The 25760-nt window shown below is 41.0% G+C and overlaps 1 protein-coding gene across 1 annotated transcript in view; it reads left to right on the top strand.

The window, feature by feature from the left end:
• LOC126092584 (ADP-ribosylation factor-like protein 13B) overlaps positions 1–25760 on the top strand; it is a 214958-nt gene that overhangs the window by 76609 nt on the left and 112589 nt on the right. Inside the window, exon 5 of the mRNA XM_049908275.1 lies at positions 10288–10464. Within this exon, the coding sequence (XP_049764232.1) occupies positions 10288–10464 (177 nt within the window). The remainder of the gene's footprint in view (positions 1–10287; positions 10465–25760) is intronic.

Raw genomic sequence — 25760 nt, 5'->3', positions numbered from 1 at the left:
AGTGTTCATGGCCTGGCACACCAAGCGGCAAATGCCATGATCAAGTTACTGACAGCATGTTTCATCTGGCCACCAATTAAAAAGGATGCCAGGCAATGGACTTGCACATGCCTACAATGTCAGTCTGCAAAGTAGAACGACGCGTTCATGCGGAAATTGGGAATTTCACAGGATCACCAGCAAGATTTGCACGTGTCCATCTAGACTTAGTGGGCCACTCCCAGTTTCAGATGGCTATAAATACCTTTTAACAGTGGTAGACAGATGTACGAGATGGACGGTGGCCATTCCGATCACTGACATAGCGGCAGAAGTGGTTGAAACGCGTTTGTCTCTCAGAGGCTAGTTCTCTTTGGCTGCCCCCTTCATATCACAACAGATCAAGGCTGCCAGTTTGAGTCTAGTCTGTTCAACGAGTTAGCTAATTTATGTGGTTTCCAGCACCACCATACAACAAGCTACCATCCAACAAGCAATGGTATGATGAAGAGGTGGCACAGGACATTCTACATCTACATCTATATGGATACTCTGCAAATCACATTTAAGTGCCTGGCAGAGGGTTCATCGAACCACCTTCACAATTCTCTATTATTCCAATCTCATATAGCGCACGGAGAGAACGAACACCTATATCTTTCCGTACGAACTCTGATTTCCCTTATTTTATTGTGGTGATCATTTCTCCTTATGTGGGTTGATGTCAACAAATTATTTTCGCATTTGGAGGAGAAAGTTGGTGATTGGAATTTTGTGAGAAGATTCTGTCACAATGAAAAATGCCTTTCTTTTAATGATGTCCAGCCCAAATCCTGTATTATTTTTGTGACACTCTTTCCCATATTTTGCAATAATACGAAACGTGCTGCCCTTCTTTGAACTTTTTCGACATACTCTGCCAATCCTATCTGGTAAGGATCCCACACCGCACAGTAGTATTCTAAAATAGGACGGACGAGCGTAGTGTAGGCAGTCTCCTTAGTATATCTGTTACGTTTTCTAAGTGTCCTGCCAATAAAATGCAGTCTTTGGTTAGCCTTCCCCAAAACATTTTCTATGTGTTCCTTCCAATTTAAGTTGTTCGTAATTGAAATACATAGGTATTTAGTTGAATTTACACCATTTAGATTAGACTGATTTATCATGTAACTGAAGTTTAATGAATTCCTTTTAGCATTCATGGGGATGACCTCACAATTTTCATTATTTAGGGTCAACTGCCAATTTTCGCACCATTCAGATGTCTTTTCTAAATCATTTTGCAATTTGGTTTGATCTTCTGATGACTTTATTAGTTGATAAAGGCCAGCGTGATCTGCAAACAACCTAATACGGCTGCTCAGATTGTCTCCCAAATCGTTTATATAGATTAGGAACAGCAAAGGGCCTATAACACTACCTTGGGGAAGGCAGAAATCACTTCTGTTTTATTCAATAACTTTCCATCAGTTACTATGCACTGTGACCTCTCTGACAGGAAATCACAAATCCAGTCACATAACTGAGATGATATTTCATAAGCACACGATTTCACAAGCCACTTATATGGTACAGTGTCAAAAGCCTTCCGGAAATCCAGAAAGACAGAATCAATTTGAAATCTCATGTCAATAGTAATCAATACTTCATGTTTCCCAGTAATGATGTTATCTAAACCCATGTTGACTGTGTTTCAATAGACAGTTTTCTTTGAGGTAATTCATAATGTTTGAGTCCGCAGCTCGTGGTCGTGCGGTAGCATTCTCGCTTCCCACGCCTGGGTTCCCGGGTTCGATTCCCGGCGGGGTCAGGGATTTTCTCTGCCTCATGATGACTGGGTGTTGTGTGATGTCCTTAGATTAGTTAGTTTAAGTAGTTCTAAGTTCTAGGGGACTGATGACCATAGATGTTAAGTCCCATAGTGCTCAGAGCCATAATGTTTGAACACGATATATGTTCCAAAACCCGGCTGCATATCAACATTAACGATATGGGCCTGTAATTTAGTGGATTACTCCTACTGCCTTTCTTGAATATTGGAGTGACCTGTGCAACTTTCCTGTCTTTGGGTATGGATCTTTCATCGAGCGAATGGTTGTATATGACTGTTAAGTATGGAGCTAATGCATCAGCATACTCCGAAAGGAACCTAACTGGTATACATTCTAGACCAGAAGACTTCCTTTTATTAAGTGATTTAACTTGCTTCACTACTCCGAGGATATTTACTTCTATGTTACTCATGTTGGCAACTGTTCTTGATTCAAATTCTGGAATATTTACTTCGTTTTCTTTTGTGAAGACATTTCGGAAGACTGTGTTTAGTAACTCTGCTTTTGCAGCACTGTCTTCGATAGTATCTCCATTGCTATCACGTAGAGAAGGCATTGATTGTTTCTTGCCGCTAACATACTGCACATATGACCAAAATCTTTTTGGATTTTCTGCCAGGCTTCAAGACAAAATTTCATTGTGGAAACTGTTACAAGCATCTTGCATTGAAGTCTGCACTAAATTTTGAGCTTCTGTAAAAGATCGCCAATCTTGGGGATTTTGCATCTGTTTAAATTTGGCATGTGTGTTTCATTGTTTCTACAACAGTGTTCTAACCCATTTTGTGTGCCAAGGAGGATCAGCTCCGTCATTTGTTAATTTATTTGGTATAAATCTCTCAATTGCTGCCGATACCATTTCTTTGAATTCAAGCCACATCTGGTCTATGTTGAAGGCAGTTCTTGTGAGTCATCAGAGAAACTGGACAGAAGCATTACCATTGGTTCTTCGTGGATTACAGACCACATACAAGATGGACATCAGTGTCTCAGTGGCAGAATCGTTGTACGAGGAACCATTGAGAATCCCGGCGGATTACCTTACTGCCGCCTCATCACCAATGCCAATAAAGCTCTCATCACTGATACGTGAAGTCAATGAGCATGTGGATACAATGAGAAGGCCCATGGTATCTAGACATGTTGAGTGACCAGTTTTCATGCATAAGGCATTGGCTGGCTGTACACATGTCATGCTCCGCACAGATTCAGTCAGAGTGCCACTACAACCTCCATATACTGGACCTTATCTAACAGAACGACGCAACACCGATACTAAGGACATCTCACAGAATGACAAAACTATTAGAGTGCCCATAGACAGGGTAAAACCAGCATGAATCTTACCAGAACTGGAGTATGATGGCATTCAACAGGATGAGAAGGCCAAAATTTGGAACTCACTATGCGTGATATGGCAGAAGAACCAATGGTAAGAGTACGTGGAATCATGATGCAACAGCCCACACCATCTCCCTCATCCTCATCCTCGCAGCAACAAGTCGTCCGTATGAGAGCAGGGAGACAAGTCCAGTTTAAGTATCCATTTATCCTGGGTGCCCCGCACTTTAAGGTGGGGGCTGTGTGGGAATGTGGGAGTAGCCAGTGATGATGCTTCATTTACTCCATGCAAGTGTAGCGGACGTTAGATATAAGTTTTTACTCTTTGACTGTTAGTTCAGTTAGTTTTTCATTTCTGAGTTGGAGAAATAAAGTAGTTTGTGGTATGTGGGTTTAATTTGTTGCCTACAGTGTAATTTAGTACAATAACTTTACCAATTAATGGAAAACACAGTTTCATTCTTACAGGAATCTAATTCCATTGCATATCTGTGAGAGATTTTTATCCTGATTAAACAGTTTCATCATAAACCACATTGCTCATTTGTACTCTTTCTTAGCCTGTTAAACTGCTATGATTCCAGAAAACTTCGTCAATTAAAAATGTAAATAAATCTATTGCACAAGAGTTTTACTCATGTTTTTCTTATTTGTAAGTCATATTTCAGGGTCTCTTAATAAATCACATTGTAGTTCAGTTTTGTCCAACAAAACCAGCACTTGATTTTTAATAAAACACTTCACACAGTGTCTCCATCCAGAATAGGTGATTTATTACTGCATTTTAGCCAAATTATTTCAAGGTATAGGAGTCAGATGTAAGTACGTAAGTGATAGATAGTTTTTTAGTTCCGTAATAGTTTCTGCTGGTAATTCTCAGATGATCAGTGATGATATGTGTAAAGGTTCTAAAAATATTGTAAAAATTCTCTGCTAACATGATAAATATCTGTTCAGGTCTGCAGATTTCAATGACCTATTGAGGTTTGTGACTTTTATTTTTAGAGGGTATATTATATTTGTTAAACAACACACGCTACTACAGCAGATACATTATTATACCAGAACAATATCAGAAGTTCAGAATTGCCGTTAGCTGTTTCTTGATACAAGAAAAAGTTGCTTTTTACTTGGAAGGAAAGGATACAGTTGTGAAAAATTTCCACAAATGTTAACTTTCAAAACAAGAGGTTATTCTTCCTGATACAGAAGACCCTTATATCTTCTTTAACTTTTTGTTTACTGTGGTATTAGGGTCCATGATTGTAGCATTATTGTAATGAACTTGATAATTTTTCTGTTGCTACGTGTAGTAGAACAGTTTGTGATGGGATGGACCCTCCATGATATACAGTGACTGTAAAGGAAGTTTTAAAGTAACAGAGACCACAGCAGGAAAGGTATAAAATGAAACATAATGTTATAGAGAAACAGAAGAATACACACCATTCATACATACAAGAAAGCACACCTCACACACACATGACTGCCAACTGCAGCAGCTCAGGCCAGAAATGTATTCTCGCCTGAGCTGCATGAGTTGGCAGTCATGTATGCATGAGGTGTGCTTGATTGAGTGCATGAATGGCGTGTGTTTCTGTTTTGCTGATGAAGGATGTGACTGAAAGCTTTGTGTAAGTGTCTTTTAGTTGTGCTTATCTGCAACTTAACATGTCTTCTCTGTGGTAAGTAGCAATCGATTGTTTCCTACATTGTTGATATTCCTACACGGAGTTTTCATTGTTTAGCAGTTATCTATAGATAGAGAGATGCAGAATGGAACGTGTTTGGCTGTCATGAGGACAATGTTTTAAGCCTTCCGTGATTACCGTAGCAAAATATTACAACAGATCTATCACAGAAAAATTTGTAACAGTATTATGATAAGTATAATTGTTACTCATCATGTAGCAAAGAAACTGAGTCGCAGATAAGCACAACAAAAAGACTGTCAGAAAGTGAGCTTTCAGCCAACAAGGCCATCATCGAGAACAGACAACACACCCGCACACTCATGCAAATACCTACAGCTAGCCGGAGACTGTGGTCATGTTTATGTGAGTTGCATTCGTGTGTGTGTGTGTGTGTGTGTGTGTGTGTGTGTGTGGAGGAAAATTTGGAGTATTGCCCCAATTTAATTCCTGTACCATTGCAAAAATGAGTGTCAGTGGTGTTGACAAACAGCTGAATACTACATCTGACCAAAACTCCGTGGTCCACAGTTTCTTAACTGAAACTGTGGTTGAGTTAGCCACTCTTTTAACCATCATATATGGTAGATCTCTCAGAATAAAAACTGTGCCCAGTGGACTGAAGAAGGCATGTGTCACACCTGTCTACAAAAAGGGTAGCAGCAGTATCCATGAAATTACTGTCCAGTAGCCTTGACAGGCATTTGTTGGCACCTTAGAACATATTTGACCTTAAATGTAATGGGATATATTGAATAGAATGACCTCCTCCTTGCCAGCCATCATTAATTCCAAAAACATTGATCCTGTGAAATCCAACTTAAGTTTCTCTCTTATGGCATTCTGAAAGCTGTGGATCAAGGTAGTCACACAGATGGAATAGTTTTTGACTTCCATGAATCTCTTGATACAGAGCTGTACATGTGATTATTATTGAAAGTATGGTTGTATGATGTATCAAGCAAAATTTATGACTGAATTGAGGATTTCTTGGTAGCGAGGATGCAACGTATTATCTTAGATGGAGAGTCATTGATAGATGAAGAAATAACATCAGGTGTGCCCCAGGGAAGTGTTAGGGTCCTTCCTCTTCATGTTGTATATTAAAGATCTTGCAGACAATATAAATAATAACTCAGACTGTTCACAACTGGTGTGGTTATCTATAATGAAGGACTGTAAGATAAAGCTGTACAGATATTGTCTGTTTATTTATTTATTGTCCTCTGAATCAATACTGTACATGACATGCACATGGTGATGCACAAACATACATTTGATGTTGGACATTATGATAATTTGCTGGCATGAAGTAATATGCCGAAAGCTTACACAAACATGAGTTTACATAAATATTTTCTGAGAAGTTATGAACACACAAATTACATACTCATTTACACATTTGTATTTTAGTGCTGTATTCCTCTCACACATATACATAACAGTACCTGGTTGGATATTCTTTCTGCATTTAATTTGCTTAGTAGCAGATGATATAGATGCAAGATTTTTGCACATACTTGCATTAATGTTTTACTCTTTACAAAATTCTTTGCTGCATTTTTTTCATGTTTCTTTCCACCCATGTGAAGCAGAAATTCACTTGCACTGTAGAAACAATGATCAAGTAGGAATGATTTTAATTTTTCATTAAATACAGTCAGGGACTTACTGTTGTTTCATTTCTGACGGCAGGCTGTTGTGTATTTTAATGCCTTTGTTGAAGGGAGTTCCATTTTCTGCCTAGTACCATAGTTAGTCATGGACATTTACATTTTTATTAAATTTTGTAATATAACTTTTTACAAATTTGCTTAGTTCTAATATATACAGGCTGCCAAGGGGTAGGATGAGCAACTTTTGGAAGAGAAGTCTGCAGCTATCAGTTGGCTTTGCCTTATTCATTATTCTTATAGCTCTCTTTTGGGTGAGCAGAATGTTTTGGCTAAGTGTAGAGTCTCCCCAGAATATGGTACCATATTGCGTTACATTGTGGAATTGTGCATAGTAGGCTGTGTGAACAGTTTCTGGGCTTGTGCAGTATGTGAAGATTCATAGGGCACAGCACACTTTGTTTAGCTTACTATTATTTTTATTAATGTGTGTTTGCCATTTTAGATTATCCTGGATCCATAGGCCTAGAAATGTTGTTTCTGTATTTGGGGATATTTGGGAACTGTGTAATTTTATATCAGGCATAATTTTATTTGTTATTAGGTGGAAATTTAGGTAAGTGGATTTCCTTGTGTTAACTATGGGCTTGTTTTTCTCAAACCAATCACCAAGTTCATCTGTATTTCCATTTATGGCCTCTTGGTGTTCATGTTCATTTTTACTTGTTATGAGGAACTCATCTGCAAAGAGTGTACTGGTGCTGGCATTGATGTTTGACAGTAGGTCGTTTATGTACACAAGGAAGAGCACTGGTCCAAGTATTGAGCCTTGGGGCACACCTTGTGTAATATTGCAACAGTCAGAATAGTATGTTTCGATATGTCCTTGATTGTTATGTTTTATTGACACTTTTTGTTTCCTATTTGTCAGGCATGATCTGAACCAGTTTAGTGAGGTGCCTCTGATGCCATATGAAGAATCTTGAAGAAGAATCTTGTTGAGAAGAATCTTGTGGTATATGACATCAAATGCCTTGGACAAATCTAAGAAGAACCCACCTGCTTTTTGTTTTTTGTCTAGAGCATCTAGGGTGGAGTGCAAATACTCATATATGGTGGTTGTTACGGATTTGTTTTTTCTGAAAGCATGCTGGGCATCAGATAGTATCTATTTCTTATCAAGAAAATTTATTACTCTTTGGTGAACTAATCTCTCCAAAAGTTTACCAAACACAAGTAACAGCGATATGGGTCTGTAATTTTCTGCATTGAGTTTTTCACCTTTCTTAAAAATTGGGATGACTTTAGCCACTTTCATGCAGTTTGAAAATGTACCTGCCATCAGTGATAAGTTGTACACATTTGAGAGTGGGAGAGCTATTTTGTTTATGCAGTTCTTGGTGATAAAATCTGGGATATCATCGATTCCAGATGAGAATTTATTCTTGAGGTACTTTGCACTTAGGACAATTTCTTCAGCAGTAGTTTCCCAGAAGAATATAGATCCTACAGGAGTTGTAATTTTGTTTTGTCTGTTGGGTGTACATTTGTTGTTGCTTTGTAACAAATTTTTAACAAAGTTTTCATAGTAATTGTTGAAAATATTTGCAATTTCTTATGGATTAGTAACTCTGGTGGTGTTGTGGATCAGAATAGTGTTTTCATGTTTACGTGGCTGTTGATTTGTTTCGTTCCTTATGATGTTCCACACTGCCTTGGTTTTGTTTGAGGATGTTGCCACATAGTTATCATTTGCTATTCACTTTGCTAGTGCTATGACTTTTTAAAGGATTTTGACATATTGCTTGATATATCATTCTTGAGATGGGGTGGGGATGGGGTTGTTTCTTTTTAGATACTTCAACAGATCTCTTTTCCTTCTGCAGGAAATCTTTATACCAGTTTTTATCCATGGCTTCTTATTGGGTTCTTTTGATGTGGTGTGTTTGAGTTTAAGACGAAAGGCAATATTGAAGTGATATAGAAATGTGTTTAGGAATGATTCCATTTTGTTGTCTGTATATTGTGTGCTTCATATACTTTGTTCCATGTTTCTGCTGCTAAGGAATCATTGAAGATTTTCATGTTTTCATTGCTGTAATTTCTTACTTTAGTTGTGTATTTGTTGTTGCAGTCCAAGGGGAGAACATTTGTAAGTGATCACTATAGCCTTTGTCCAGAGGTTCGACTTCCTGGTAGGGACAGTTTACAAATATCTGGTCAAGTGTGGTTTTGGTGTTGTTTTTGCACCTTGTGGGGAATGTTACTGTGGGATTCAGACTGAATGAGTTAGTGAGATTCAGTAGGGATTGTTTTACATGTCCTGTAGACTGGAAATCAACATTGAAATCACCACATAAAATTAGTACCTTTTTGTTTTTGTGAAGTTTGTTTAGGAGTATTTCAAGGTTTTTTTTAGGAAAACTCATACCTTGCCTGTTGGAGAATGATAGATACATGTTATGATTATATATGCTTCAAGAATTTTGATTACAGCTGTCTCAAAAGCATTTTCTTTATTTAAGTGGTCAAACTGTACAAAACTTCTATCGTTTACAGAATTTTTTTTATAAATATGGCAGCACCTCCACCTTTTTGGCTTTTCCTGCAATAGTTGGAATCTAATGTGTAACCCAGTGTCAGGTCTTGATAAGGTTTCAAAGTGGTGCGGAATTGGAAACTTGCTTTAAATGTTCAGAAATATAAAATGAATGTTCAGAAATATAAAATTTTGCCTGTGACAAAAGCAAAATGAATAAAATAATGTATGATGCAAACATCAGTTACTAACAGCTGCATTCGATCAGGTCATACAAATAGCTGAGTGTAACAATTTCTAAGCATATGAAATGAAACAAGCACATAAACCCAGTCATAGATAAAGCATGTGGTGGACTTTGGTTCATTGGTAGAATAATAGTTGAATGCAATCAGTCTACAGAGGGTATTTCTTATGAAACATTCATGTGACTTGTCCTTGAACATTACTCAAAAGTGTACGACCCATACCAAAGAGGATTAACAGGTTATGTTCAATGTATTCTAAAAAGAGTAGTGCAAATGTTTGACTCATAAGAGAGCATCACGGAGATGCTGAAATAACTGAACTGGCAGGTGCTTTAAGATAGACATACTGTCCCATGAAAGGCTGCTTACGAAGTGTGAAGAACCAACTTTAAGTGATGCATCTCAGAATATGCTACACCCCTCTATGCACCACTTCTGTAGGTATCACAAAGGCGAGATTAGTCTAATTACAGCAGACACAGATGTGTTTAAGCAATCATTTCCATGCTCCATACATAAATGGAATTGGAAGAAACCCAAATAATTGATGCAAGAGGGAGTGAGTACTGCCGAGTTTGGATGTAGCTGTAAATGAAGAAGAGGTTTACACTGTTTACTATCACAAGTAGACTGACTTGTTGTCATGTGTATTTTTATGATACAGCTCTTAAGACACTTCTCCTCTTAGGTGCAAGAGTGTAACTCAACTAATTAATTCCCAGTGAACAGAAATGACACCCTACTTCATGTCCAACAGAATATGCGCATGGTTGTCTCTAAGCTTTCCCTAAAGCATATTTCTGCTTTGATTTTGAGTCTAAAAATCAGCTATGACTTTGGCTACAGCTCTTAGTCAGTACTGAAAGATTATTTTTGTTCATATGCTAATGTTTCTCAACGGATGTTAGTGCTATGTTGACAAAGCTCTTCATTGCATATCCTAGCCATTTGCTGTGTTGCATAATAATGAATTCCTTAGAGCTTTTTTCTTTTTGCTATTGTTTACAGAAAAATAATATTACTAAATTATTAATTCTTCTCCAGCTTAGCTAATAAACAAGACTGTATTGGTGCTCTGGATGAACTTGATATTGTTGAGAGGCTAAATGTGGAAAGTGTTGTAAATGACCAACGTTGCCCCACACTTGTGGAAACCTGTTCAGCAGCTATGGAAAGGAGTTCTAAACAGAAAATAGACCCAGCCATACAGAGTGGTTACAGGTATGCTCAAACATGATAATTATCTCTGCTATCTTGGCTTTGAAACTATTCTTCAAATGCCTTACATGAAAGTGGGACAGCTGTATGTGCTGAATGTGACAGTAACAGACAAGCATACATTTTCATGTTATGTGCTGTATTTTCAGATGTCTTATAAGTGATTTATAGTACTAGACTATGTGGTGCTTTGGAAAACTTGACATAAACATCTCGCTATGGATAGGATTTTTCCTGCTTTAAGTCACCAGTACATCGCCTTAGCCTTTCTTTTGATCCGTTGTTTCATCAATTACAAACATCTTTGTGGAAAAAGAGAGTATTATAGCTGTAACTCAATTAGGTATTTAGTTCCACCATGGACCAGCAAACTTGTGGAGACACGAAACAGGGTGAACTGGACGATGACCAAAGTATTAAAGGTAAAATGCTGCCTCACTATGGATGCTGTTTTTCGACATTGAATGAGTTATTTGCTGGATTAGATAGTGACCAAAGTATTAAAGGAAAACTGCAGCCACACTTGAATACTGTTCTTGGACACAGAATGAGTTAGTTGCTGTTTGTAAGCAGCTGGAAATCACCTAGACTGTTGTCAAGTGATTGAAAGCTGCTGTGAATGGGTGTCAGTGTTGGGAGGGCTACTGACAGGGAACCCCTTGAGTGTGAGGTTGCAAGATCAGTCCTTAGTAAGGCTCATTTGAAAGTGTTATGTTAACAATTATGACAAGAAAAATATTAGCTGCTAATGACTCACCATGTACATCATGAGGGAGACAGAAAATGAGTGTCTGGGAGGTGCAGAGACTAACCTTCTGTGGTCTGTATGGATGACAGTGGACGTTGTCAACATTAAAGAAAAAGTTCAAAAGAAGCCATTAATTTGCACCGTGAACACCAAATGAAAAATGACATGCCATACTGATCACAAAGATTTGCACCATTGAGACCGAAGATGAACCCCTGGGAGTTACGATCTGTGCAGGACATTCAACTAGGTATCCTCACTTAAAGAATTCATATAGAATCATATTGATGTAATGGGGTGATGAGCACTGATGGAATGTGATGATATGCAACTGAATGTGAAACAGTCTGTCATGAAGCTTATTGTGAAACTGGCTATCCTTTAAGGTGTTGCTGCAGATAGTGTGATAATATGTTTTATAGGCACCGCAAAACAAACATCCAGAAGCTGAATTTGTCCAATGCTTCCAGATGGCATGAAATGTGATGTCACACACTTCTGTGATAGTTTGCTCTAAAGGAGTATTATTTTTATACGCAGAACAGGAATTAAGCAAAAGCAAGTTATTTTGAACATCTATTAACCAGCAGCAGTGCTCACACCATAGATGTAGTTCTCTTACCCCCATTTTCCCACTTTTGCTTGCTGTGACATAAATATTCCCTACTGCCTTTGCAAGATCATGCACATGAGAAGGAATCATAGGGGGTAGAGCACCCCCAACTTCTCACAGCACAATAAATAACTTTCCAGGAAATTTACCATCCTGATTAACAGTCAGCGCAATTGTATACAAATGCATTAAGGCATTGATGTTAGTTGATCTAGGTACAACTCTGTGGGTACTTCTAATTTCTAGGATTCCTTTCATATGCATTTTCTCTTCAGATCCTGATTGATCAAAGATGAAAATAAAGTCCTTACTGAATGGTGGAATCAGTTAGTGTATTTCTTCAGATTTTCAGGCCAATTTCGCAGTTTGTTGTGCATCATCAAGTTGACACTTCATTTGAAATTTACATACTTTATGTCTTCCAATTCTGTTGCACTGTTTGAAGTTACGCAACCATTCACTACTTCCCTTGAAATCTCTATAATCTATGTCACACACAACTTGATGTGTGTAATGTAGTAGGCCACTATCGTGCACATCCTCAAAATGCGCAAACAGCAGGTTTTGTAACAAGTGCACCTTGTCCTCTCTTGAACATCAGTAGTTTTTCTCGGTGCAGTACATGGCCATATTTGCTGTGGACTTATTCAAAATCTGTTCATTAATGGTTTTTTCTGTGCAGTGGATGATCTTCCATGTATATAATTGTGTTTGGTACCCGCTTCTTGGATAGCGGTTGTACTTTTATTTGTTCTACTGGAGACAGGGTTTGTAGTTCCCTATCAGATAAGGCTGTTGAACTACATTGCTCAACAACTGTTTCAGTTTCACTTTCACTTGTTAAGCATGTATCATCATCATTGTACTTGTCCTGTACATTGTCCCCACAGTCAAGCATATATGACACCACACATTCCACTGTCTCATCTTGCAGAAATGCCAATATTTCATCTGCCACTTCTTTCTCACTCTGCAAAACTCTTTGCGTTTCTTTCTGATGAAATGTCAACTTTGGTAACTGATGTAGTATAATACAACACTAGCACTGTAGCACTGTTGTGAGTTACTCATTGAGTAAGCAGTTCAACTTCACTACATAGCCTCAGGCTGTGCTCAGCATTGGATACCTCCAGTCCCGCCCCCTGTTACCATTAGCAACCAATATTGTGGTAGACAATGTGTAGGCATCAAATGCCGTAAACATCGTTGGCCTTTGGCAACCTTGCACTTGAGGAGTTACTTGTGAGAGAAAGTATCTAATTTGGACAATGTCTTGTCTACATGAAATACAGGATCAATAACTACTAGTCCATTTAGCTGCGCATGGTGTGCCAGTAGTAAGTCTAATTGTCATATACAGTGGCACCAGGGACTAGGCAGAACTCAGGGTGTTACACCCTTACCCCAAACCAACAGTTCTGATGTGCTATCTTCCACTTATACTGAAACTGGGCCAGTGATACTCATACCATCTGTTGGAAAGCTGTCTGTGTCAGAGTGAGGCAAACACGGAAGGATAGGGATCTATTAGTCACTGGCAGTTAAAACATGTGGCGATTAATGGTACCCTTTAGGAAAGTAGCACCAAGAGGTGGGAAGGCATACCAGATGCACTCAGTGTGGATGCGTGGGAGTCTTATTCGACATCTGAAAGAGGATATACCAACAGCCATTGAAGGAACAAAGTTCAACGAACTATAAATTGTTATGCATGTTGAACAAACAGTGCCTGCCATCTGGGCTCCGAGATCATCTATGAATTATTCCAGTGATTGGCAGAGAAGGTTGTGCAGATCAGTCTTCCCCATTGGGTTTCAATGAAGCTCACAATTTGCAGCATTGTCCCCAGAACTGATGATGGTCCCCTGGTTCTGAGTTGAGTAGAGGGGTCCAGTTGCAGTCTCTGAGGGTTATGTTACAAGCTAAAATGAAACTTCCTAGAATTGCACCACAGGTTTCGCTATTGTAGGGTTTTCCTCAATGGTTCAGTTGTGCACTAATAATCAGAGGCTGCAACCTAAGTAAAGTTGCAGCCAGTGGATTTTTAGGTGACTCTCCATCCAATCCACATAATAATAGCTGTAAAGACCCTGAAGTATAAGTATAAAATACGAAGAAATTCCCTCCACAGGTGAGAATATTCAAATCCTTGTGATTATCTGCCAGATTATTCACAACAAAGACCCTGAGTTTGAAACATTTCTAAAAAGCAGGGAAGCACACGTAATCAAGAGAAGCCTGCTTAAAACCCAAATTTGATAGCAGTGAGATGTTTTCGGGAAATTTACGTGTATGTCAAAAGGATAGGCTAATGGGAAATGGAAGCGGTGTATTTCACCATATAGAGGAGGCACTGAGTTGCAGACAGGCACAATAGAAAAGACTGCTGACATATCAAAGTTTTTGGACAACATTCTTCTTCTGCAGTAGAGAACACACACAATATTACAAAATGCATAGATTGCTACTCACTGTAAAGGTGACACACTGAGCTGCAGATAGGCCAATGAAAAAACTGTTACACATTTAGCTTTCATCCAGAGCCTTCTTCAGAAAGGAAAGAAAACATGCACAAATTCACACAAGCAAGCAAACCTCACACACGTGTAACCACTATCTCTGGCTGTTCTGGTCACACACACACACACACACACACACACACACACACACACACACACACACATATTCATTGGAAGTCAGGCTCTAGCACACTAGACTGTGGCCATGCGTGTGTGAGTTGTGCTTGTGTGAATGTGTGTGTTTTCTACTCTAGAAGAAGAACTTTTTCCAAAAGCTTTAATATTTTACCAATCTTTCTCATTATGCCTGCCTGCTACTGAATGCCTCCTTAATTTGGTGAATAGCATATTGTTGTTTGAAGTGCTGTATTTGTCATAGTATACAATGAACTCAGATCCACCAAAACTGAAATTGAAGCTTGCAAGATTATTTGGGGAAGCTTTAGTATCAATGATGGACATAAACTTATATGGATCTTTCTGTCAATCACCAGACTCACTATCAGATGGAACTGAAAGTTTGAGAGAAAAACCACAGGTTGCTAATTCACATGTTCTCCAGTCATTCTGTTATGATTGGAATGAACTTCAATCACCCAACATAGTTAAAGTTTTGTGAGAGCCGGGCACGACAACGTAACCTAAGAAAAAAAAAAAAATCTGACATACCTTCCCTTCCGTAGTATAATATGTTGTTGAACAATGCAGTTAATTAAAAAAATACACAGGATGGTCAGAAACAGTCAGCAATGCTTGTAAGGATAGGTCGTGCTGAGAAATTAATTGTTAAGAAAAAAATTAGTATGTTGTGCCATTTCCGAGTTAATTAACATTAAAGTTAGCCAGTCAGGCAATTGTGGACACAAATTCAAATGGCCCACAAGATACAATTAGTGTAAGTTGTTCTCATAGCGTAGATGATGGTGCACAAGACTGCCCAGCCATTGGCTCTGGTTTTACCCTTACTATCATCCCATGTCCAATTTTTGTATCGCTCTCTTGTTCAGTTTTAGAAGAACATGTTTGGTGACACTGTCTGTGGTGGGCTGCTTGAATTTGCAGGCACATCCTGATTGGCTAAATTCAATGCTTATTAGCTCGGAAACAGCACAGCTTACTGAATTTTTTTTTTTTCCTTAACAAGTATTTCTCAGCACAACCTACACTGCAAACACCTCTGTCAGCTTTCCAGACTGTTTCTGACTACCCTGTATACCGGCACTCCATGTCATCACAAGAGTGGTATGTAGAATTTTTAAATACTTTGGTGTCATATTTTGGTGACACTTACACAAATTGCAGAATAAAACACTGATTTTTTTGTCAGTTTATCATATTTATATTCTCAGTGTAGACTGGCATGAACCATGTCTAAAAGACATCATAGACAACTATAATTTTTGTGTGCACAGCATTATCTCTGCGATACTTGGATAATGGTTAAAATTACATCGTACCTTACTGCCATCAGTGCTTTTACAAATGCAGAATGGAAAATTACCTATTCTCATAATTCTTGATATATTAACATGTTCTGTGTAAAAAAAGATCTGAGATAATATTTGTTGTTAGATATTACCTATTTCCACTTAAGAATTTGTAAAATTTCGTTTATGAACAATAAAAATGAAATACTAGTTTTACAAACGAAATATGTGCAGATTCCAATTGCCTCCATGTACAGATAATCCAAGACTAATGCACTATTAATGCATTAGCATAATCGTTTTTAAAGTTGCGTTTAATATCATTAGTATTGTAGATGTTTCCATATTGGATGAACAGCTGTATTGTTTTACATTATTTTCTAGTAAATTCCATGATACAAATTTACAAAACTTAGCAAAACATGTTTATTCGAAGTTTTGGTCCCTACATTTTGGTGACTCACTAAATGGAATGAGATGTTGAATGTTACTCCCTTCATGTTATTAAATTACTTTAAGTCATTTGAAATAATATTTAATACATATTTTAAAGTACAAAATATTTTTACAAAATGCTGGTAAATATAATAAATGTATGATGCATTGAATATTCATGTAGCCGTAGATATCTTGCAGTACAATTGAAAAGTGTATTGCCTACTTCCATATGGAGCTGGTATTATTACATTATATAGATCTCCTAACGTGGCTGTTACATCTTAAACATTACTAAATGCCTTCTCTGAAAACGTTTCTAGAACATTTAGTTTGGAAGCTCACTCATGACAGAAATGTATTGAATCTAATGGCAGCAAACATAAATGACATATTTGAGGGTACAAATACTAACAAAGAGATAGAGGGGCTGGCCAGTACTTACCTCAGCTCAGTACAGCCGATAGATACACATAAAACAGAACCGAAAATTTACATTCCTAGCTTTCGGAACAAATGTTCCTTCATCAGGGAGGAGAGAGGGGAAAGAAAGGGAAGAAGGGAAAGGAGATTCAGTTACTCACAACCCAGGCTATGAAGCAACAGGGAAAGGAAAATAGGGAGGGTAGCAAGGATGGAGGCATGGTTGTCAGAGGAAAGCCAAAGATATTCTACTGTAAGTACTGTGCCAGCTTCAAACCAAAGAGGATGCATACAGAAGTAAAGAGGTATATAGTGTAAAGATAAACACAACTTTGTAGGATGAAAAGATGCGTGAATGGCTAAAGAGGAAAGGGAAAGAGGAGAAGACTGAAGAGTAAATGGGAGTGAGGTTGTTTAACGTAGGTTCAGTCCAGGGGGATGGCAGGATGAAAGGATGTGTTGGAGTGCAAGTTCCCATCTCCGCAGTTCAGAGGGACTGGTGTTGGGTGGGAGAAGCCAAATGGCACATACGGTGTAGCAGGTTCCTAGGTCCCTAGAATTATGCTGGAGGGCATGCTCCGCTACTGGGTATTGGGCATCTCCTAGGCGGACAGTTCGTCTGTGTCTGTTCATGCGCTCAGCCAGTTTAGTTGTTGTCATGCCGATGTAAAAGGCTGTGCAGTGCAGGCATGTCAGTTGATAAATGACATGTGTAGTTTCACACGTGGCCCTGCCTTGAATCGTGTATGTTTTACCAGTAGCGGCGCTGGAGTAGGTGGTTGTGGGGGGATGCATGGGGCAGGTTTTGCAGCGGGGTCGGTTACAGGGGTAGGAACCGCTGGGTAGAGAAGGTAGTCTGGGAATATTGTAGGGTTTAACAAGGATGTTATGGAGGTTAGGGGGGCGACGAAAGGCAACTCTGGGTGGTGTGGGGAGAATTTTGTCAAGGGATGATCTCATTTCAGGGGTTGACTTGAGAAAGTCATATCCCTGGCGGAGTAATTTGTTGATGTTTTCGAGGCCAGGATAACATTGGGTGACAAGGGGGATGCTTCTGTGTGGTCTGGGGGTAGGAACATTGTTGTTGGATGGGGAGGAATGTATTGCTCTGGAGATCTGTTTGTGGACAAGGTCTGCAGGATAGTTGCGGGAGAGGAAAGCACTGGTCAGGTTATTTATGTAATTGTTGAGGGATTCATCACTGGAGCAGATGCGTTTGCCACGGATACCTAGGCTGTAGGGAAGGGAGCGTTTGATGTGGAATGGATGGCAGCTATCAAAGTGAAGGTACTGTTGTTTGTTTGTGGGTTTGATATGGACAGAGGTGTGGATGTGAGCTTCAACAAGATGAAGGTCAACATCCAGGAAGGTGGCTAGGGTTTTGGAGAAGGACCAGGTGAAATTCAGATTCGAAAAGGAGTTGAGGTTATGGAGGAAATTAAGGAGTGTTTCTTCACCATGAGTCCAGACCACAAAGATGTCATCTATAAACCTATACCAGGCCAGGGGAAGCAGCTGTTGGGTCTTTAGGAAAGCCTCCTCCATGCGGCCCATGAAGAGGTTGGCATAGGACGGAGCCATCCTGGTTCCCATGGCCGTTCCCCTGATTTGTTTGTAGGTCTGGCCTTCAAAAGTGAAGTAGTTATGGGTGAGGATGAAGTTGGTAAGTGTGATAAGGAACGAGGTTTTTGGAAGATCTTCGGGTGGGCGTTGGGAGAGGTAGTGCTCAAGGGCAGAGAGACCATGGGTATGTGGGATGTTTGTGTAAAGGGATGTAGCATCTATGGTGACAAGAAAGGTTTCAGGTGGGAGAGGTGTGGGAATGGATTTGAGGCGTTCTAGGAAGTGGTTTGTGTCTTTGATGTAGGATGGGAGTCTGTGGGTGATAGGTTGGAGGTGCTGGTCTACCAGAGCTGAGATACGTTCGGTTGGGGCTTTGAAGCCTGCTACAGTGAGACGGCCAGGATGGTTCTCTTTGTGCATTTTGGGTAATAGGTAGAAGGTAGGGGTACGTGGCTCAGGTGGAATGAGTAAGTCTATGGAAGCCATTGTGAGGCCTTGTAAGGGACCTTGGATTTTTAGGATTTTTTGCAGCTCAGTCTGGATGGAGGGAATGGGATCCTGGGTAACAGCTTTGTAGGTTGAGGTGTCGGAGAGTTGACGCAGACCTTCTGCCACATACTCCACACGGTCAAGTACGACAGTTGTGGAGCCTTTATCCGCCGGGAGGATGACAATAGAGCGGTCTATTTTCAGCTCCTTAATGGCACGGGATTCAGCTGGGGTGATGTTGGGGGTTGTCGGGATGTTCTTCGAGAAGGACTGGGAGGCAACACTGGATGTGAGGAATTCCTGAAATGTCTGCAAGGGATGGTTTTGGGGGAGGGGAGGAGGATCCCTTTGGGAAGGCAGTCGGAACTGTTCTAGACAGGGTTCAACACTGGGTCTAATATTTGGGGGCTGTGTTTGGGTAGTGAAGTGATATTTCCAGTTGAGGTTCCGGGTGAATGAGAGGATATCTTTAACCAGGGCAGTGTGGTTGAATTTAGGTGTGGGGCTAAAGGTTAAGCCTTTTGATAGAACAGATGTCTCTGGAGGAGAGAGGGATCTGGATGAGAGGTTTAGGACTGAATTGGAACTAGTGATATGTGGCATTTGACTGCGGTTATAGTTGAGATTTGGTCTGTGTGGGGTATTTGCTGGGATGGGGAGATTGAGTAGGGTGGCTAGGCTAGGTTTGTTGGCTATGAGGGGGGTTTGTTGAAGGTTCTGTTGTGGTTGGTGTTTGTGAGGGATAGAGAGAGGGACCACACTTCTTAGGTGTTGCACTAGCACTGTGGATAGTTTTTTCAGGTGGTGTGTGGCATGGAACTCAAGTTTGCAGCTGGCTTCTAGGATGATGTTCCTGAGTGTGTTCTCCAAGCAAGGGTTTGAGAGGTGAAGGACTTTGAAGAGAGATAGGAGCTGTTGGGAGTGGTGGTTACATGAAGTAGTGTAGAGATTCAGGACAGGTTGGGTAAGGGCTAAGGATTGAAGGTTCTGGAAGTCCAGGAGAGACTGGTGGAAGGAGGAATTGCACCCGGAGATGGGAACTTTTAAGGTAAGCCCTTTAGGCATAATTCCAAAGGTTAAGCAGGACCGGAGGAAAAGTATGTGGGATTGCAGTTTGGCTACGGTGAATGCATGTTTCCGGAATGAATGTAGATAATGTGGTATAGGATTAGGGTACATAGTGGGTAACTGGTGGGTAGGGAAATTAAATAACTAAAGTTGAAATAGTAATCATAAGAAGGAATAAAACGGAATAAAACGGGGAGGGAGGACGAGAAAGAAAGAAATTGTGTTGGTGATGTTCAATACCAAAGGAAGACCACTAAATAAGAAAAATACAGAAAAAGTTGACCAGACCAAGCAAGTATGTCCAGATCAGGGGAAAAGAACACACGTTGCTCAAAAACAGAGATAGCGAGTGGCGAAAAAAGATCGCGCGTGCCGCAAAAGCGATCGCGCGTGCCGCAAAAGCGATCGCGCGTGCCACGAAAAAGATCGCGAGTGCCGCAAAAAAGATCGCGGGTGGCGCAGAAATGTCCCAAAAAAATTTTCTTGTGGCAGAGAAAGAGAGCCAATGGCACAAAAATATCGCCAGCAACAAGAAATCGACGGAAATGGATGATACTGGCAGGTGTGGAAGAGATTGTTGGCAGTGACTGTTGGCTGGGAAACCTCGAATAAAGAACGTTAAAACTATGGAATGTTGAATAAATAAATCAATAAATAAAAAAGAGAAGAGGACTATAAACGGAACAAGATAATAGGAGGAAGATGAAACTAGCACAGGTGGTGACGAAAATATTTATTTATGTATATATAAAACACTGAAGAAGAGAAAGTGTTAAGATGACAGACGTAAGTGATAGCTAACAAAAGGGACAAAACAATGAAGGATGTGGACCATATAGGTGGTCTAAATGATTAATGGAAAATCTCATATAAAGATGAGAAACAAATACTAACAAAGAGATAGAGGGGCTGGTCAGTACTTACCTCAGCTCAGTACAGCCGATAGATACACATAAAACAGAACCGAAAATTTACATTCCTAGCTTTCGGAACAAATGTTCCTTCATCAGGGAGGAGAGAGGGGAAAGAAAGGGAAGAAGGGAAAGGAGATTCAGTTACTCACAACCCAGGCTATGAAGCAACAGGGAAAGGAAAATAGGGAGGGTAGCAAGGATGGAGGCATAGTTGTCAGAGGGAAGCCAAAGATATTCTACTGTAAGTACTGTGCCAGCTTCAAACCAAAGAGGATGCATACAGAAGTAAAGAGGTATATAGTGTAAAGATAAACACAACTATGTAGGATGAAAAGATGCGTGAATGGCTAAAGAGGAAAGGGAAAAAGGAGAAGACTGAAGAGTAAATGGGAGTGAGGTTGTTTAACGTAGGTTCAGTCCAGGGGGATGGCAGGATGAAAGGATGTGTTGGAGTGCAAGTTCCCATCTCCGCAGTTCAGAGGGACTGGTGTTGGGTGGGAGAAGCCAAATGGCACATACGGTGTAGCAGGTTCCTAGGTCCCTAGAATTATGCTGGAGGGCATGCTCCGCTACTGGGTATTGGGCATCTCCTAGGCGGACAGTTCGTCTGTGTCTGTTCATGCGCTCAGCCAGTTTAGTTGTTGTCATGCTGATGTAAAAGGCTGTGCAGTGCAGGCATGTCAGTTGATAAATGACATGTGTAGTTTCACACGTGGCCCTGCCTTGAATTGTGTATGTTTTACCAGTAGCGGCACTGGAGTAGGTGGTTGTGGGGGGATGCATGGGGCAGGTTTTGCAGCGGGGTCGGTTACAGGGGTAGGAACCGCTGGGTAGAGAAGGTAGTCTGGGAATATTGTAGGGTTTAACAAGGATGTTATGGAGGTTAGGGGGGCGACGAAAGGCAACTCTGGGTGGTGTGGGGAGAATTTTGTCAAGGGATGATCTCATTTCAGGGGTTGACTTGAGAAAGTCATATCCCTGGCGGAGTAATTTGTTGATGTTTTCGAGGCCAGGATAACATTGGGTGACAAGGGGGATGCTTCTGTGTGGTCTGGGGGTGGGAACATTGTTGTTGGACGGGGAGGAATGTATTGCTCTGGAAAACTGTTTGTGGACAAGGTCTGCAGGATAGTTGCGGGAGAGGAAAGCACTGGTCAGGTTATTGGTGTAAATGTTGAGGGATTCATCACTGGAGCAGATGCGTTTGCCACGAATACCTAGGCTGTAGGGAAGGGAGCGTTTGATGTGGAATGGATGGCAGCTATCAAAGTGAAGGTACTGTTGTTTGTTTGTGGGTTTGATATGGACAGAGGTGTGGATGTGAGCTTCAACAAGATGAAGGTCAACATCCAGGAAGGTGGCTTGGGTTTTGGAGAAGGACCAGGTGAAATTCAGATTCGAAAAGGAGTTGAGGTTATGGAGGAAATTAAGGAGTGTTTCTTCACCATGAGTCCAGACCACAAAGATGTCATCTATAAACCTATACCAGGCCAGGGGAAGCAGCTGTTGGGTCTTCAGGAAAGCCTCCTCCATGCGGCCCATGAAGAGGTTGGCATAGGACGGAGCCATCCTGGTTCCCATGGCCGTTCCCCTGATTTGTTTGTAGGTCTGGCCTTCAAAAGTGAAGTAGTTATGGGTGAGGATGAAGTTGGTAAGTGTGATAAGGAACGAGGTTTTTGGAAGATCTTCGGGTGGGCGTTGGGAGAGGTAATGCTCAAGGGCAGAGAGACCATGGGTATGTGGGATGTTTGTGTAAAGGGATGTAGCATCTATGGTGACAAGAAAGGTTTCAGGTGGGAGAGGAGTGGGAATGGATTTGAGGCGTTCTAGGAAGTGGTTTGTGTCTTTGATGTAGGATGGGAGTCTGTGGGTGATAGGTTGGAGGTGCTGGTCTACCAGAGCTGAGATACGTTCGGTTGGGGCTTTGAAGCCTGCTACAATGGGATGGCCAGGATGGTTCTCTTTGTGGATTTTGGGTAATGGGTAGAAGGTAGGGGTACGTGGCTCAGTTGGAATGAGTAAGTCTATGGAAGCCATTGTGAGGCCTTGTGAGGGACCTTGGATTTTTAGGATTTTTTGCAGCTCAGTCTGGATGGAGGGAATGGGATCCTGGGTAACAGCTTTGTAGGTTGAGGTGTCGGAGAGTTGACGCAGTCCTTCTGCCACATACTCCACACGGTCAAGTACGACAGTTGTGGAGCCTTTATCCGCCGGGAGGATGACAATAGAGCGGTCTATTTTCAGCTCCTTAATGGCACGGGATTCAGCTGGGGTGATGTTGGGGGTTGTCGGGATGTTCTTCAAGAAGGACTGGGAGGCAACACTGGATGTGAGGAATTCCTGAAATGTCTGCAAGGGATGGTTTTGGGGGAGGGGAGGAGGATCCCTTTGGGAAGGCAGTCGGAACTGTTCTAGACAGGGTTCAACACTGGGTCTAGTATTTGGGGGCTGTGTTTGGGTAGTGAAGTGATATTTCCAGTTGAGGTTCCGGGTGAATGAGAGGAGATCTTTAACCAGGGCAGTGTGGTTGAATTTAGGTGTGGGGCTAAAGGTTAAGCCTTTTGATAGAACAGATGTCTCTGGAGGAGAGAGGGATCTGGATGAGAGGTTTAGGACTGAATTGGAACTAGTGATATGTGGCATTTGACTGCGGTTATAGTTGAGATTTGGTCTGTGTGGGGTATTTGCTGGGATGGGGAGATTGAGTAGGGTGGCTAGGCTAGGTTTGTTGGCTATGAGGGGGGTTTGTTGAAGGTTCTGTTGTGGTTGGTGTTTGTGAGGGATAGGGAGAGGGACCACACTTCTTAGGTGTTGCACTAGCACTGTGGATAGTTTTTTCAGGTGGTGTGTGGCATGGAACTCAAGTTTGCAGCTGGCTTCTAGGATGATGTTCCTGAGTGTGTTCTCCAAGCAAGGGTTTGAGAGGTGAAGGACTTTGAAGAGAGATAGGAGCTGTTGGGAGTGGTGGTTACATGAAGTAGTGTAGAGATTCAGGACAAGTTGGGTAAGGGCTAAGGACTGAAGGTTCTGGAAGTCCAGGAGAGACTGGTGGAAGGAGGAATTGCACCCGGAGATGGGAACTTTTAAGGTAAGCCCTTTAGGGATAATTCCAAAGGTTAAGCAGGACCGGAGGAAAAGTATGTGGGATTGCAGTTTGGCTACGGTGAATGCATGTTTCCGGAATGAATGTAGATAATGTGGTATAGGATTAGGGTACATAGTGGGTAACTGGTGGGTAGGGAAATTAAATAACTAAAGTTGAAATAGTAATCACAAGAAGGAATAAAACGGGGAGGGAGGACGAGAAAGAAAGAAATTGTGTTGGTGATGTTCAATACCAAAGGAAGACCACTAAATAAGAAAAATACAGAAAAAGTTGACCAGACCAAGCAAGTATGTCCAGATCAGGGGAAAAGAACACACGTTGCTCAAAAACAGAGATAGCGAGTGGCGAGAAAAGATCGCGCGTGCCGCAAAAGCAATCGCGCGTGTCGCAAAAGCGATCGCGCGTGCCGCAAAAGCGATCGCGCGTGCCGTAAAAAAGATCGCGCGTGCAGCAAAAAAGTTCGCGCGTGCCGCAAAAAAGATCGCGCGTGCCGCAAAAAGGATCGCGCGTGCCTTAAAAGCGATCGCGCGTGCCGCAAAAGCGATCGCGCGTGCCGCAAAAAAGATCGCGAGTGCCGCAAAAAAGATCGCGGGTGCCGCAAAAAAGATCGCGAGTGCCGCAAAAAAGATCGCGGGTGGCACAGAAATGTCCCGAAAAAATTTTCTTGTGGCAGAGAAAGAGAGCCAATGGCACAAAAATATCGCCAGCAACAAGAAATCGACGGAAATGGATGATACTGGTAGGTGTGGAAGAGATTGTTGGCAGTGATTGTTGGCTGGGAAACCTCGAATAACGAACGTTAAAACTATGGAATGTTGAATAAATAAATCAATAAATAAAAAAGAGAAGAGGACTATAAACGGAACAAGATAATAGGAGGAAGATGAAACTAGCACAGTTGGTGACGAAAATATTTATTTATGTATATATAAAACACTGAAGAAGAGAAAGTGTTAAGATGACAGACGTAAGTGATAGCTAACAAAAGGGACAAAACAATGAAGGATGTGGACCATATAGGTGATCTAAATGATTAATGGAAAATCTCAGCTCAGTACAGCCGATAGATACACATAAAACAGAACCGAAAATTTACATTCCTAGCTTTCGGTACAAATGTTCCTTCATCAGGGAGGAGAGAGGGGAAAGAAAGGGAAGAAGGGTAAGGAGATTCAGTTACTCACAACCCAGGCTATGAAGCAACAGGGAAAGGAAAATAGGGAGGGTATGTGGGGCGGCGGTTAACTCGTAAAAATTACTATAATTGCTGTATAAATGCTTGCATGTTGAATCAGTTTCAGGCATTTAGAATGTTGTTAATGCTGTCTTTCGCCGTTCTCAACACTGGCCCTCTATTTACTTTTTAGCACCCAGAAAGTGATTTAACAAAACGTGGAGTCTGTAATTAGAGTTCCTAGTGCCCACTTCATCTGAGAATACCATTATAGCTGCAGCTTATAGCTCTGAGGAATTAGGAGATTGTCCGGGATTTCTAATCAAAAACGATTTTCCAAAATAGTTGAGTATATTCTGAAATTCACTGATAAAAACACAAGTATCCCTACAACCTAACTAACAGAGCAGTTCAGAGTCTAATGCGCTGATGCAACTATAAATGTCCGAATTAAATGTTAAAAATAATGCTCGCCAAGATTTGATGAGAATATTTCATCTAACGCCTTGCTAAATAATTGGTAGAATGTCTGTCTCGCTACGGCACGTGAAAATACGACAATACGCAAACTGAAGCTAGATAATGAAAATCATCCCAGAATTAACCCTTCGCTTGAAATGATTTCATGGTTCCGCGTATCTCTAGTAACTTAATACGGCACCCAAGGCTGTTTGTAGCAGTGCTACCGAACCGACGCGACTTCCGACACAGATGGCGTGTTATTCAGCGTCTGGAGAGAACTGGGGCCTGGCCTTCCTCGCGCAGCGCTCTTATATACACTCCTGGAAATTGAAATAAGAACACCGTGAATTCATTGTCC

This window comes from Schistocerca cancellata, chromosome 1, assembly GCF_023864275.1.
Source record: "Schistocerca cancellata isolate TAMUIC-IGC-003103 chromosome 1, iqSchCanc2.1, whole genome shotgun sequence".
Classification (NCBI taxonomy): domain Eukaryota; kingdom Metazoa; phylum Arthropoda; class Insecta; order Orthoptera; family Acrididae; genus Schistocerca; species Schistocerca cancellata.
Note: the sequence above shows the minus strand (reverse complement) of the source record. Positions and strands in the feature narration are given on the sequence as shown.